This window comes from Girardinichthys multiradiatus, chromosome 9 (assembly GCF_021462225.1).
Source record: "Girardinichthys multiradiatus isolate DD_20200921_A chromosome 9, DD_fGirMul_XY1, whole genome shotgun sequence".
NCBI lineage: Eukaryota > Metazoa > Chordata > Actinopteri > Cyprinodontiformes > Goodeidae > Girardinichthys > Girardinichthys multiradiatus.
The window spans coordinates 7,221,641-7,237,946 of NC_061802.1; the positions used below are offsets into that span (position 1 = coordinate 7,221,641).

The window sequence follows — 16,306 nt, forward strand, 5'->3', positions numbered from 1 at the left end:
TCTTCTAGAATGTTTTTACATTTTTTTTAAATCAGCATCAAAGTTTAATAAATTTCATTGGGATTATCTTGGTTAGCACATTACCAATATCAGTGTGTGAATATGTGTATGAATGGGTGGATGACTGAATGTAGTGTGAAGCGCTCTGGGGTCTCTGGGGACTTGATAAAGCACTATACAGGTCCTTCTCAAAATATTAGCATATTGTGATAAAGTTAATTATTTTCCATAATGTCATGATGAAAGTTTAACATTCATATATTTTAGATTCATTGCACACTAACTGAAATATTTCAGGTCTTTTATTGTCTTAATACGGATGATTTTGGCATATAGCTCATGAAAACCCAAAATTCCTATCTCACAAAATTAGCATATTTCATCCGACCAATAAAATAAAAGTGTTTTTAATACAAAAAACGTCAACCTTCAAAATAATCATGTACAGTTATGCACTCAATACTTGGTCGGGAATCCTTTTGCAGAAATGACTGCTTCAATGCGGCGTGGCATGGAGGCAATCAGCCTGTGGCACTGCTGAGGTCTTATGGAGGCCCAGGATGCTTCGATAGCGGCCTTTAGCTCATCCAGAGTGTTGGGTCTTGAGTCTCTCAACGTTCTCTTCACAATATCCCACAGATTCTCTATGGGGTTCAGGTCAGGAGAGTTGGCAGGCCAATTGAGCACAGTGATACCATGGTCAGTAAACCATTTACCAGTGGTTTTGGCACTGTGAGCAGGTGCCAGGTCGTGCTGAAAAATGAAATCTTCATCTCCATAAAGCTTTTCAGCAGATGGAAGCATGAAGTGCTCCAAAATCTCCTGATAGATAGCTGCATTGACCCTGCCCTTGATAAAACACAGTGGACCAACACCAGCAGCTGGCATGGCACCCCAGACCATCACTGACTGTGGGTACTTGACACTGGACTTCTGGCATTTTGCCATTTCCTTCTCCCCAGTCTTCCTCCAGACTCTGGCACCTTGATTTCCGAATGACATGCAGAATTTGCTTTCATCCGAAAAAAGTACTTTGGACCACTGAGCAACAGTCCAGTGCTGCTTCTCTGTATCCCAGGTCAGGCGCTTCTGCTGCTGTTTCTGGTTCAAAAGTGGCTTGACCTGGGGAATGCAGCACCTGTAGCCCATTTCCTGCACACGCCTGTGCACGGTGGCTCTGGATGTTTCTACTCCAGACTCAGTCCACTGCTTCCGCAGGTCCCCCAGGTCTGGAATCGGCCCTTCTCCACAATCTTCCTCAGGGTCCGGTCACCTCTTCTCGTTGTGCAGCGTTTTCTGCCACACTTTTTCCTTCCCACAGACTTCCCACTGAGGTGCCTTGATACAGCACTCTGGGAACAGCCTATTCGTTCAGAAATTTCTTTCTGTGTCTTACCCTCTTGCTTGAGGGTGTCAATAGTGGCCTTCTGGACAGCAGTCAGGTCGGCAGTCTTACCCATGATTGGGGTTTTGAGTGATGAATCAGGCTGGGAGGTTTAAAGGCCTCAGGAATCTTTTTCAGGTGTTTAGAGTTAACTCGTTGATTCAGATGATTAGGTTCATAGCTCGTTTAGAGACCCTTTTAATGATATGCTAATTTTGTGAGATAGGAATTTTGGGTTTTCATGAGCTGTATGCCAAAATCATCCGTATTAAGACAATAAAAGACCTGAAATATTTCAGTTAGTGTGCAATGAATCTAAAATATATGAATGTTAAATTTTCATCATGACATTATGGAAAATAATTAACTTTATCACAATATGCTAATATTTTGAGAAGGACCTGTACAAGTACAAGCCATTTACCATTACTGAGGTTTAAAGAGAGACAATTTTTGAAAAAAGCATCATGAAGACCAATGAACACACCAGGTCAGGTTTAAATAGAAGCATAAAGTGAGGTTAGGGTATAAAACAAACATTCTTTAAACATGTCATGGAGCACTGTTCAGTTCAATGCAAAGAAAGTATTAATCAGAGAAGTGAAGAGAAGAAGAGGCATTTGAAAACTCTGCAGGAGCTGCAAAGATCCACAACTCTGGTGGGACAGTCTTTTGAAGGAACAGTAATGTAATGCCACAGATCTGGCCATTAAGGAAGAGTGGCAAGAACAAAGTCATCATCAAGACAGGTTAAATATGTGGAGGAAGATGATGAGTCTGGCAGTTCACCAAAAGTACACATGATGTTGAAAACACTGTCCCCTTTGTAAAACATTGTGGTGGCTGCATAATACTGTGGGGATGCTTTTCTTCAGGGAAGTGCTGGAGAACAACCTGTTAAAGGCTGCAAAAGACATGAGACAGGGGGGGAGGTTAGCCTCCCAACAAGACATTCACCCTAAACATACAGGCATAGCCACACAGGAGTGGTTTAGTTCAAAGCATGTTAATGCAGTAGAATTAGTCATTTTATTTCATTTCAAAGTTTTATTGAACATAACCACAAATAATAACAGCAGTATTTACTAATAAACAATGTTCACCAGCTCAAAGGAGTGGACAGAAGTATAAACCTATATTAATAGCCCTCTACCGATGATCCACAGGTCTTTCAGTGTTTAACCCTTTCTCTCTCCTAGACATGGCGATTGACTGAGCTTTTACTGTAACTAATTATATGTGCTCTCTTTCAGACTCTTACCTTGAAAACTGGCTCAGAGTTTATCTGTTCTTTCTTTCTAGGTGAAACGACTAAAGGAGCTACATCCATTAACATTTACTTTTCCTTCCCATAGAAAGGACTCCTGGATCAGTGCTTCTTTGTTCTCTTTGTGTCTCTGCTCTGTTCTCTCAAACCCCCAGTCGGTCGTGGCCGATAGCCGCTCACACTAAGCCTGGTTCTGCTGGAGGTTTCTTCCTGATAAAAGAGAGTTTTTCCTCTCCACTGTCACTACATGCATGCTCAGTATGAGGGATTGCTGCAAAGTCAACGCCAGTGACTGTCCACTGTCTCTACATGCTCATCCAGGAGGAGTGAATGCTACAAGTCACTGACTGGAAGCAATCTGCTGAGTTTCCTTGGATAGAAAAACTTTTTATCCAATTTGAATAAATAACTGAATCTGACTGCACTGTTCAATGGTTAGGATTAATTGGAATGTATGAACCTGACTGTTGTGAAGTGCCTTGAGACAACATTTGTTGTGAATTGGTGCTATATAAATAAACTGAATTGAACTGAATTGAATAAATTCCCTACCTTCTCTTGAATAAGTTTTGAATAGTATCTGGCAGTTGGTTGTGTTTAGCTTTATGCATTATTAGGCCTTTTTGTAGTTTACCGAGTCTTGTTAATAACTCTTAATGCTCTTTTTTGTAGTTTGATTAATGACTGCAGTGCTTGCTCTTGTCTCCCTAAACCTCTGGGTAGTAACTTTTTCAACATTCACTTCATTTATCTGTATTTTCAGTTACTTGTCCTCTTAGTAAAATATTTATGTTTTTCTAAGAATGTTTCCAGTGTACTATTGAACAGTTTCTCAAAATGTTTATGAGAATTGTGGTAACGGAGATATAGGTCTAGAGTTATAAATGTTTATCTCCATTTTTGTATAATGGGATTAATTTAGCTATTATCATTTTATTAGGAAATTAACCCGTTTGAAATGACAAGTTAGTCATATATTACATGTTCTGGCAAGGACATATCAATGTCATGTAAATTAGCGGATCTTTTAATTTTACATTTTTTAACAGTGTCAGTTGAGTTTCGATTTGTTTCTACTCAAAACCCTTGTGCAGTGTTTGATGTTTCATGGATGTTTTTACACCAATCTAATCCAAGATTTACAAATGATTCATTAAAACTGAGCTATTTTAATCATGTAGCAATTTTCAGTTCCTTTATCAGTAAAATTCTAATTTATTTGTGCCATTTTTGATAATACTACTTAAAATGTTTACATTTAATATTCATTTATTTTGTTAAAACTTTTGTTAATTTGTCCCTGTATCTCTTGTATTTAGTTTCCACTTCTTTAGTTTTTTGTTTTATAATGGGTTTTTTTCATTATACCGGCATTTTGTAATCGTTTAGTCATCCAAAGACAGCTACTGTACTTTTTGTAGTTGTTATAGACAATGCTCATCATATAATGTCATAAATGTTTCTAAAAATGTTTTAGAAGCTATATTAGTGTTGATGCTGCGATAGATGTTGTCCTAATTCTGCTCCATTAGATCACTTTTTAACTTTTCAATCAAATCTTCTGTTTTGACTTTCTGAAAAACTTTTAATTACTAGTTTTGATTTGTTAGTCTTGCAATTCTTGTTTTACAGGTCCTTCTCAAAATATTTGCATATTGTGATAAAGTTCATTATTTTCCATAATGTCATGATGGAAATTTAACATTCATATATTTTAGATTCATTGCACACTAACTGAAATATTTCAGGTCTTTTATTGTCTTAATACGGATGATTTTGGCATACAGCTCATGAAAACCCAAAATTCCTATCTCACAAAATTAGCATATCATTAAAAGGGTCTCTAAACGAGCTATGAACCTAATCATCTGAATCAACGAGTTAACTCTAAACACCTGCAAAAGATTCCTGAGGCCTTTAAAACTCCCAGCCTGGTTCATCACTCAAAACCCCAATCATGGGTAAGACTGTCGACCTGACTGCTGTCCAGAAGGCCACTATTGACACCCTCAAGCAAGAGGATAAGACACAGAAAGAAATTTCTGAACGAATAGGCTGTTCCCAGAGTGCTGTATCAAGGCACCTCAGTGGGAAGTCTGTGGGAAGGAAAAAGTGTGGCAGAAAACGCTGCACAACGAGAAGAGGTGACCGGACCCTGAGGAAGATTGTGGAGAAGGGCCGATTCCAGACCTTGTGGGACCTGCGGAAGCAGTGGACTGAGTCTGGAGTAGAAACATCCAGAGCCACCGTGCACAGGCGTGTGCAGGAAATGGGCTACAGGTGCCGCATTCCCCAGGTCAAGCCACTTTTGAACCAGAAACAGCGGCAGAAGCGCCTGACCTGGGCTACAGAGAAGCAGCACTGGACTGTTGCTCAGTGGTCCAAAGTACTTTTTTCGGATGAAAGCAAATTCTGCATGTCATTCGGAAATCAAGGTGCCAGAGTCTGGAGGAAGACTGGGGAGAAGGAAATGCCAAAATGCCAGAAGTCCAGTGTCAAGTACCCACAGTCAGTGATGGTCTGGGGTGCCATGTCAGCTGCTGGTGTTGGTCCACTGTGTTTTATCAAGGGCAGGGTCAATGCAGCTAGCTATCAGGAGATTTTGGAGCATTTCATGCTTCCATCTGCTGAAAAGCTTTATGGAGATGAAGATTTCATTTTTCAGCACGACCTGGCACCTGCTCACAGTGCCAGAACCACTGGTAAATGGTTTACTGACCATGGTATCACTGTGCTCCATTGGCCTGCCAACTCTCCTGACCTGAACCCCATAGAGAATCTGTGGGATATTGTGAAGAGAACATTGAGAGACTCAAGACCCAACACTCTGGATGAGCTAAAGGCCGCTATCGAAGCATCCTGGGCCTCCATAAGACCTCAGCAGTGCCACAGGCTGATTGCCTCCATGCCACGCCGCATTGAAGCAGTCATTTCTGCAAAAGGATTCCCGACCAAGTATTGAGTGCATAACTGTACATGATTATTTTGAAGGTTGACGTTTTTTGTATTAAAAACACTTTTATTTTATTGGTCGGATGAAATATGCTAATTTTGTGAGATAGGAATTTTGGGTTTTCATGAGCTGTATGCCAAAATCATCCGTATTAAGACAATAAAAGACCTGAAATATTTCAGTTAGTGTGCAATGAATCTAAAATATATGAATGTTAAACTTTCATCATGACATTATGGAAAATAATTAACTTTATCACAATATGCTAATATTTTGAGAAGGACCTGTATATTAAAAACTGTTAAATGACCTCTGATGTCACAGATTATTAATCCACCAATTAAATTATTAATATTAGAGTGAAAATATCAATTAAAATAGCTCAGTGAGATGTGATTCTACTAGATCTGGTAATTTTTGGAAAAAGACTTAAACTGTGCTTTGTGTTAATGAAGTAATTTATCTGTTTGTGATTATTAGCATTTATTAAGTCAATGTTAAAATCTCCACAAACAAACCGAACCTTGTTGGTTTTTCCACTAAATTTAATCCCCAGGCAGTCATTTAAAGCATCTATGTTAGACTCAGCTGATCTCTATATACAACTTATGATAACATTTCTACTTGTTTTTGTACTAATTTCTAGTGTAATGCATTTAAGTATATTTTCAGTCACACTTGACATCTCATCCAGGACTGGCGTGCAACAACTTATCCGTATAAATTGCTACTCCACCTCCACCTTTGTTTTTTCTGTCCATAAACCATAATTCATAAACATCAAGCTGAAAAACAATCAGATCCCTTTTTTTGTTTATCCAGGTCTTTGATATTGCAATATTATCAAATGAGCATGAGAATACATGTAAATATTCCTTGGGTTTATTGAAGTTAAACTGTGTCAAAGGCTCAGTAAAGTCCCGACTTAAAACAAAGTGACAATCTGTGGCAAAATGTGAAAACTGTTCACAGAGGTTATCCATTCAATCTGCGCTTGAACTATTTTGTAAATTATAGTGGGAAAGATTCCAGTCTCTAAATTGGAAAGCTGTGAGACATACCCTAAATGTATTACAGCTGTAATTACTGCTGAAGGTTTTCGACTCAGGGGGACTGAATACAGAGACACACTCCACGTTGCAGATTTTTGTTTGTAATCAATTTTAAAAAATATAATTGTATCGCATTAAAATTCTCCAAAACATTTAAATTTGTCAGTGTAACATAAAAAATATGAAACAGCGCAAGGCTTATAAATACTTCTGCAAGGCCCTGTATGTTGATTTATGAATCAATTTCACCTATGTGGTTTCAAAATTTCATGAACTATTGCGAAACCCAATTTTTGTTCCAAATTGGCATATACATTATGTACAATGTTGCAGTTTGTAGAAAAATACTAATAACACCAGACACAGTAAAACAGCTGGGGCTGCTTAATCAGAACTCCTTGTCATGTCTTGCACAGTGGGTCTGGAGCTGGTACAGGTTTCCCAGGGGAAATTTTTGCTTGCTCTTCCTGTGAGACGTGTCTACATAATCACCGAGACACTCTGCAAGAAATCTGCCTCCAAACAGTGTCTGTCCTTGCTTCCGCTCTATTTTTAGCTGCCCTTGAAGTTACATAAGAGTTCCACACAAACAAAGTCAGGGGGTCATGAGAGAGTATTGGTTGGGGTCTGACGGGGAGGAGATGGGGCATATTAAATGGTTAGCTATGTTTTGAAACTACAGTTTGGAGTTAAATATACAAAGCATACAAACAGCACAGTGAATTATGGTCCAACTGTGTGGGACCGTGTCAACCTGACCCAACACATAAATCCTGACTGCTGTAATTAGGACTATGCTTGAGATAAAAAAAAAAAAAACAGTGACTCTGTGGATTAAGAGGTGCTATAGTATAAACAGCAGTAAATTTGTTGAAGTGATGTCCTGGGAGTCATGCAAAATCTCGACTTTCCTAGGTGTACTTTTAATTAGAAGACAAAGTGCAGACTTTTTTGGTAGCAGTAAAGCAGCCTTCTTTAAGTTTATTCTAGACTGAAAAGTACAAATACTGAACAAAGAGAGAGAGTACATGCAACTCTATTGCTTAAAGCGTGGTTTCAGCACTGACTCTGGTACTGGGGACAGCCGGACCCTTGGTGCCCAGTCCCACTGTGCGTTTGGCTCTGATTTACACATTTAATACAAATTAAACTGTGCTTTACCTGGATCATCTGTGGTCTCAGCCAAATCGGTGTCTCCCTCCTTTGTCCTAGTTACTGAGTTAACAGTGGTAACAATTTGTTGCCACTTACAACACTTCCTTTTGTTTGTCACGCATCTCTTGTGGCTACCAAACATGATAGGTATTCAACTCTCCCCCTCAATCATCAACACTTTAATTTTGAGCATCAGTGAAATTGTGTTTCCTTGCTCTTTTCTCCTTCGTTGCCATTGTTAACCATGAAAAAAACATGAACACCTGGTTTATTTTGATATACATTGACATGAGGTGCTTTGCATTGACCATATATGGTTGAATGTGCATAGGGCAGAACAGCAAGTTGACCCTTGTATGCAAACGTTGAGGTGCAACTGTGATTTATAAACTGGAAATTGCTTGCTGTTGTGCGTGTGCATGGTCTGGATTTTTTTTTGGCGTGTACCATTTTCAGCTTTTTTGGCATACATACAGTTTTAGTATAGATCCTACCCATGTCATTTTGTTTGCAATAGATCTGACCCACATACAAAGAACACTCCGGAGAACAGAATAAGTAAAGGATGTTTGAGACAATGATAACCAGGAACGTAACGGATTATTCTCCAATTGTATGGGAAGAGGGGAAGAGAACTAGTGAAAACAAGGAACTGAATGATATCGAACTAAGAACATGGAATTAATGTAATCAAGAGAAATGCTTACCAAATAGTTGTGGTCAGGTCGCCAGGGGTGGAGGGATTCAGGAACCAGGTTTGTCGAGGTTGAGTTTGTAGAAGGTTCTTTAAGTGCTGTTCTGTGTAAGCAAAACAGGAATGAGTTCGGTGTGCAGATGCTTACGTTGGAGGGTGGACAGGGTACGCTTACGGCTTGGTCCAGGAGATGAAGGTAGCAGGAAACTGCCAGCTAGATGCGAATTTAAACGAAGACAGGAGATAGGACATGAAGTCCTCAGAACGTAGATAGTCTTGATCATCCAGAAAGACTTCCGGACACGTAGTCAGTATTCAGTGACATAAACCCAGGGTTTAGGTTTACTTAGCCTGCGAAGGAGCATAAACAAAGTTACACGAGGTCGAAGAACAAAGCATAGACTTAGTGTTTGGCTTGAGCTTGTTACCACAGAGGGCAAAACACTCTGGTTTCAAAGTGCTGGCATCCTCCCGCTTAAGTATTCCTCAAAGTAATCAGTAGAATAAGTCGCACCTGTCACCCAGCACACCTGAGAAATCCAGCACCGTCTGAGAACACATGTAGCAAGTACAAAACACAAACACAACCCAGATCCTGACAACCCAATGTTTTATAAAATAGACCCCTGGTCTCTTGAGCATCTCTTTTCTGGCTTTGCTCCTTTAGCTGCCATCTTCCAAGGGTAAAGTAAGGGGGCATCTCTCCTTTTTTCTCCTTATTTTCCCTCTTAAATACCTTTCCTTGCTGCCACTCATTAGTTTTTGCCACCCTGAATACTTCCTATTGTTTGCTCAAATTATCAGGTGTTCCTCATTTATCAACAGGGTGAAGTAAAAAGGGAAACACTTGCATTTCAAATTAAAAACATGCCACTAAAACCAGACATGCAACAACTATACAGTTTCACTCTGTGATGTTTGTTTTTGCTGATGATTTGGTTCTAATGATATTTTCAAGCCTTTGTCCATAGGACAGCAAACTGGACTCGGTGGTTTGAATAAAAGTCAGTCCCTTTTACTCTGAGGCCATGGTTCTAAACTGAAAAAAGGTGCCTTTTTTCCTTCAGAGTGGCGGTCAGTCTCTTCCTCAAGCGGAGGCGTTCAAGTATCTTGGTGTCTTGTTGACTGTGGAGAGCAAAAGGCAAAACTTGGGATTTAGCATTCCATATTACAACCTCTCAGCAATGAAATAGGGATTATACCTGAAAAAAAAAAAAAAGATCCTGATATAAAGCACCCCCCCCCCCCCCCCATTTAATCAAAATGAGTCAGTTGAGGTGAATTGGCATCTAGAATCAACATGCCTCCAAGATGTGCCTCTCATTTGAGGTTTCCTGGGCACCTCCTTCTGAGTGGAGACTCTGGAACTTGCTGAGAGCTTGTAGCCTGGGAACACCTTAGATGTTGGTGTCCTCCAGATGAGCTGGATAGTTTTAGTAAGGAAAGGATAAGCGATACAATGGTGGATAAATAAATCGTGAATTTCTTTTCCTGGGTATTTGGATTAAAAAAGTCAGAAGTACTGATGGATGGAAGTTTACAAGATGTCAGCAAGTTTTTAGGGTCAGCTAATACAGTTGAAATTTTCAACATTACAGCTAAGTTTGTCATCAAGTTCCCGTTGACATGTAGACATTTATTTTCAACAGATTGCAGCTAGGGACAACAGGTTTCCGGACCGTAGTAATTTAGCCAATGAAATGAAAAAACAACAATGTGAAAACTGGGAACATGCATTAATACCATAGTTTCCAGCATTACAACACTTTTTTTTTGTGTGTGAAAGGGGAGTGCCATTGTTTCAGTTACACACAGATTTGGCTTATGAGCCTGCATTACACAACATTTCTTAAGCAGTCAGTGTAGTGATGTTAGAGATATCATCTGCATCAACAGAAGCTTTGTTCGCCATATTGCATCATTCTGTATGAGTGTGTTTAGTTGGTCCCTGTGGTTGTGCTTTAAGGCCTCACTTGGTATCACAGTGAGTTTAAAGAGAAAAATGTCCTGGTTTGGAAATGCAGTTGGAAAACAGTAGTTTACTTTTGGAAAATGGCCAGAGTATGACACATTACTTTACAAGGGCCTTTTGAGAATGCTGTAATAGTTCTCGCTCCATTTTATTTTCTTCTTTTGTTTGCTTGGAGACGAGGAAATGTTTAGAGCTGTTCTCTTGGTTTATATGTTGTCTCTCTCCTCTGGGATTTATCCTATCAAAAAATATTAATGACATCATATGTCTAAACGCAAATAATTGTACATGTTTTGTGTAGTGGGTATGCTAGTAATGGATGATGAGAGAAGCGTTTCTTTATTTATGCACAAAAAAATAACACATTGAAACTACCATGAGAAAGGAAACTACCCTCAGGTTGTGAATACTGGCAAATTGTACATTTCAGATAAAGAGTGCTTAATGTGCAGAGTTCTCAATGACCTGATTTTATATTATACTTTTTTTTTCTTTTGGAATTACACATATATTTTGTGGATTTTGCACATTTTCTTGTGACAGTCATGCGTTCTTGTTACAAAGTCAGAACGATTAAACGACTAAACCAAAGATTAGTGCAGAGCATATCATGTCTTTATTGGCCATCCTACTGGTTATCATGGTTGGCACATATTTACAGTCTGCAACTTAGCTACTAGATGGAATTGTGTCCTACACGCTGCTCATTTTACAGCTGAGCTTGTTCTCCTACTTTAAGAGATTTAGTTCATTTTTTTCAGGTTTTTGCTGTTGTGTGATTATTGTTAAAAATGTTTGCTTCATGTAGAAAAATATACCTGTTCCAATATGTACACCATGAACTGGTCATCAGACCATCACAGGGCAACATTGAGATACACAAGACTAACAACAATGCACACACACACACACACACACACTCACCTAAGGGTAATTTAGAAAAAAACTATTTACTTAAAACCCATTTTTGTGTACTGTGAACTGTGCGAGGAGACATATTTATTCAAGCGGGCTTTTAGCTAAAATTTGTTCACTGATTTTAAATTGTTTTTATTACTGTTATGTTCCTTTTTTGTAAAGCACTTTGTAACTTTCTATGTCTGTGAAAGGTGCTATATAAATAAAGTTTACTTACTTACTTACTTTACCCTTAGAGAATACATGCAGGGCGAGAACATGCAAGCTCCATGCAAAAAGTCTCTAATCAAGATTAAAACCCAGAACCTTTTGCCTAAACATAGCAGAGCTAACACCCACATCACCATTCAGCCCACTGTCAAATGTTGCCAAAAATATGCCAGGAAATGTAGACATTTCTACTTGAAATGCAGGACTGTAAAAATCTCCCTTGAAATTTACAAAGCTACTTAATTTATTATTAGTATTTACGTGGTATGTTGTAGGTGAAAAGAGACATCCACACAAAATGGCAGCTTTAGGATGGTAGAAATCTGCTTCAAAGCTTTATTTACTCTAAGTAAATAATCATATTATTATTTACTCTTCAGCCTGACGATCTAGTGAGAACCTCTGTTTCTCCAAACTCAGGTCTTTTAGAAACCTATTTACTGCAGGTAAGATACTGACTGAAACCCCACCTTTTAAAATTTAAATAATATTGAATATTGAATTAATGTAATAGGCTCACAAAACTAATAAACAGAGTCACACTCATAATAAATCATATTTTCCAATTATACTAGCCTGAATGTAATTTTCCCGATTTTTGTTTTTTGCACATAGTTAAAATTAAACATCTTAACGACACTCTTTGTCTGTATGTCTTGCAGGTGTTTGAAAAGCTGAAAGACCACATGCTGATTCCTGTGTGTAATTCGGAGAAGGTTAAAGTGGATGGGGCCCTCACATGCTGCTCTTTGCTCATCAGCAAGAAGGCAAACATCTGAGCATGCTGACAACTGGTCTTTGAGTGCATGGTAATCAAGCACTGATGCTAGCAAACAGCTCACTTAGAGGACCGATAAGCACCTTCAGTTTTTTTTATTAGATAACATCTAAAGGTAGACATCCTGTCATTTCTCCAGTACACTGAAATTACATAAAGACTAATTAAAGCGGGAGAGTTAGATGATAAACACAAAATGGGTCTTTTAGGAAATCAAGATTGGATATTGATTTTGATATTTTGCTCCAACTTCTAAATTGACAGTATTCAACATCTGATTCAAGATCTGATTTAAAATCAGTAGAGGAATGTCTGTGCCATGTTGATTGACATCCTTGAACTGGCTGAGGATTCATAGCTTATGTGATGACAAATCTGTGAATAAAATTCAATGTTTATGACCCTTACAGAGAACCCCACTAACAATAGCACTGACACAATAGATTATTCTGTCAATGTAAGTTGAAAGTCTTGCAACGTCGTTCTGCAGATCTGTAAGATACACAATTAATGAGAAAGACGTGCATAGAGTTAGTTTACATTGTTTTACATGCACCATTTAACTGTGATTTACCTTTTGTGTGGTCTTGTGCCTAAATAGTACAATTAAGACTTATTTTTATGTGTTCTGGACCAAGATCAAAGACATTAGTTCAACTGTAGCCTAAACCATGGTTGCAAAATCTGTTTTGCTTTATATTTACATATTCACTGCAAAATGTAGATTGTTTCCATACACTTGGTGCTGAATCGTATTCTGGAACCACATAAATGTGTGTTTAAAATCAACAGTGTAGCAAAACATAGCAGATTCTGGAAATAGGCTATTTAAAAAGCTTGAAAAGTCTTCTGGTTTAATGATTGTTGTGTTCTTTTTTTAATCCATTCTTATTTTGATATTTAAAATTTTGCCATTTAGAATCATCGCCATTATTACATTTAATATCTGTGGTTTACAAATCTTGGCTTGTAAATTGCAGTTTGCTGTGTGATTCTAACAGAGCCATCAATAGTTACAGCATTTATGTTGCATAAAATAGAGACAAATTTAATATATATTACGCCAATCATGCAAAGGTCATGAATATAGTGCCTTTCATTCATACACATTAAACTTTTTCACTTTTTGTCATGTGACAACCACAAATATTGCATTTTATTAGGATCTTATATGATGGACCAACTGAAAGCAGTGCATATTGTAAAATGGAAGAAAAACTGACACACAGTTTTTCTTTTTTTTTTCCAAATACAAATCTAAAAATGTTGCATTTATTAGGAACCAACCCTTATTACTCTGATACCGCTAAATAGCATCCACTGCAACCAATCGCCTTCAGATGTCACCTAATGGGTTTAAAGTGTCACCTTTGTGTCATCATTTTCAATATTTTGTCTATAAATAGCCCAGAACATCACAAAGGATACACCGGAGTCACGCTCTGTTTGAACTGTTACTGTCATGCAGATCAATTAAAGCAAGGACAAGCAGGTTTAACGACATTCTCTGTTCAACACCAATAACTAAACTCAATACAGCCAGAATGTAAAGGGAGATCCAATAATGGGAATTGTGCAAACAGTAAGAATGAGTGAATGTGTGTTTTTATTTGGCTTTTAAGAAACTGCTCTTTGGTACTGATGAAATAGCTTTTTCTCAATTTGTTGTACTTGTGACAATAAAGGAAATTCTGTTCTGTTCCTTAGAAATACAGTTGTTCTGTAAAGGCCACAGATTATAGACTGTTATTAAACAACCATGAAGAGTATAGAAATCAATAATTTTGCATCAGACATAAAAGTGTAAAGAAATTTAGGTTACACAACAAGATCCTTATGATTTGAAACCTTCAAGGACCACTGTTCAACCCATCATCCAATGATGGAAATCGTGTGGCACAACTGAATTGGCCATTGATGTAAACTGATACGGTGAGCATTGAAATTAACCAGAGAGGCAGCCAAGTATTCCATTGTACGTCTGCATTTGCTGCAGAGATCCACGCCTTAGGTAGCTGAATCTGTTGGCAGCACACCTGGTCATGCACTCCCCAATTTATGGAAGAGTGATCAAAAGAAAGGATTTGTTGAAAGAAAGACCACATGCATAATGTTTACCACTTACCACAAGCCATGTAGGGGACACAGCAAACATGTGGAAGAAGGTATTCTAGTCAAATTAGAACAATCTTGAACTTCTTGACCTCCATGTAAAATGCTTTGTGAGGCAATATTTGCCCGTCACCTTGAACAAACCATTCCCACCATGGGTATAACATGATGCAGGACTATTCTGAAATAAACCCTGACTGGGATTGAGGTTCATGCATTACTTTGTGTTAGAATATCACATACAATTCCAGTCAACTACATTCAAATTTGTGGTTGTAACACAACAAAATGGAAAGGATTATATTAAAGGCACTGTATGTTATAGCGTTATTTACTCAAGTTTTTATTCAAAGCAACACAGCCCTTCTTCCTACTTGTACCAGTGCCTTTGTGGAAAATCAATGACTTTTCTCCCGCTGAATGACTCTGAGGTTGCTCCACTTTCCCCAACATCATTAGTTCTGCCTGTGTTTTTGATTACACTAGTTGTTTGTTAGTACTGTTTGGCAGTTTTTCCTTCAGAAACGGATGTATGCCATCCTGTCAGCCCCCTTTGTTGCAGAAAATCCAAAAAGACCAAATGTGATTGCAGTCAGTTTTCAGAAACAGTTTGCCACAACACTGTGATGTGTTTCCAGTATGAGCCTACATCATGTTGTTGCTGCTTTAATAGCTTCATTTCTGTTGTTGGCAAATTCATATTTGAAGCCTGTAAACATGACAACACGATAAATACAAACATGTGTTCTACTATATACCATAACCCTGTATGTCCATCACATCTGAGGCTGCTCTGCTTCTCGGTGTGATTGTCTGTGAAAGTTGAGGAAATGACATCAGGAGGTGACTCAACCTCCCCCCATAGACTTTAGGGTATGGGCAAGTGGGCAGTGATGAAACATGGAAAGAATTCATGTCGGGAGGAAAAGCTGCTTGGGGAGTAAACACTGGCTCTTTTAAAATTTCTCCTTCTCTTGCCTCTCACTTAGAACACATTCTGTCCGTCACCTTTCTCCTAATACCTCATGGAGAACTTTGGGCTAATTTATGACCATGGGATCCATACAGCCTGGCAGACACTGTGGATGTGATAATCTACTGCTGGTGGGATAGCAAACAGTAGTTGGACAGAAGGTTTTTATTCTAATGCTTTAGCTACAGTATGATGATTCAGATTGTACTACAAAACTGATTGCAATTGTTCTACAAAATGTTCCAAATTTGGGCTCAGATAAAATATCTTAAAGCTGTTAAAACATCAAACATGTAGGCTTTTCATAATTTTTTGTATGCCCTCATCCATCCCCATTTGTTACGGTGTTGTTGTTCCATCTCAGGTGTTTTGATTTTAATTCAAACTGTCGGACTCCTCTGTACTTGAGCCTTTTTCTCCAGTTTTATGAATAAATAAAGTTCACAAGATCAGAAAGACTGAGAATTTGTGTTTTTGGTTCTGATTCAGTTTACCTCGAAGTCCCTCATTGTAGCAAAACATATCAGCATGTTGATGTTTGCTGCCATCTAGTGGCATCAAGCAAGTATGACAGATCAAAGCTTAGTTCTAATGTGCATTATTAATATCAATGTTCAATGCTTCTCAAGACCCGATTTTTAGGTTTCTCTAAATTTGTTAAAGACGAGAAAAAAATTCTACAGCAATTAAAATTTTAATATAGAACATGCAAACATCATGGATGGATGGATGGATGGATATAAAGTATGGAAATATAACTATTTTCGTTTTCTATACTTCTCCAAATTTGGATAACACATAAATCAATGCTTAATTATACATTTAAGATTTTTCCATA

General features: G+C 38.1%; 1 protein-coding gene across 6 annotated transcripts in view; it reads left to right on the plus strand.

Annotated features, from left to right (window-relative positions):
• Nucleotides 1-15,924, plus strand: part of ddah1 (dimethylarginine dimethylaminohydrolase 1) — a 120,407-nt gene extending 104,483 nt beyond the window's left edge. For all 6 annotated transcript variants that reach the window (XM_047374472.1, XM_047374469.1, XM_047374471.1 and 3 more), the window contains one exon: nucleotides 12,268-15,924. In XM_047374472.1, coding sequence (XP_047230428.1) covers nucleotides 12,268-12,384 — 117 coding nt within the window. In that variant the 3' untranslated portion in view covers nucleotides 12,385-15,924. The remainder of the gene's footprint in view (nucleotides 1-12,267) is intronic.
• Nucleotides 15,925-16,306: the final 382 nt, after the last annotated feature.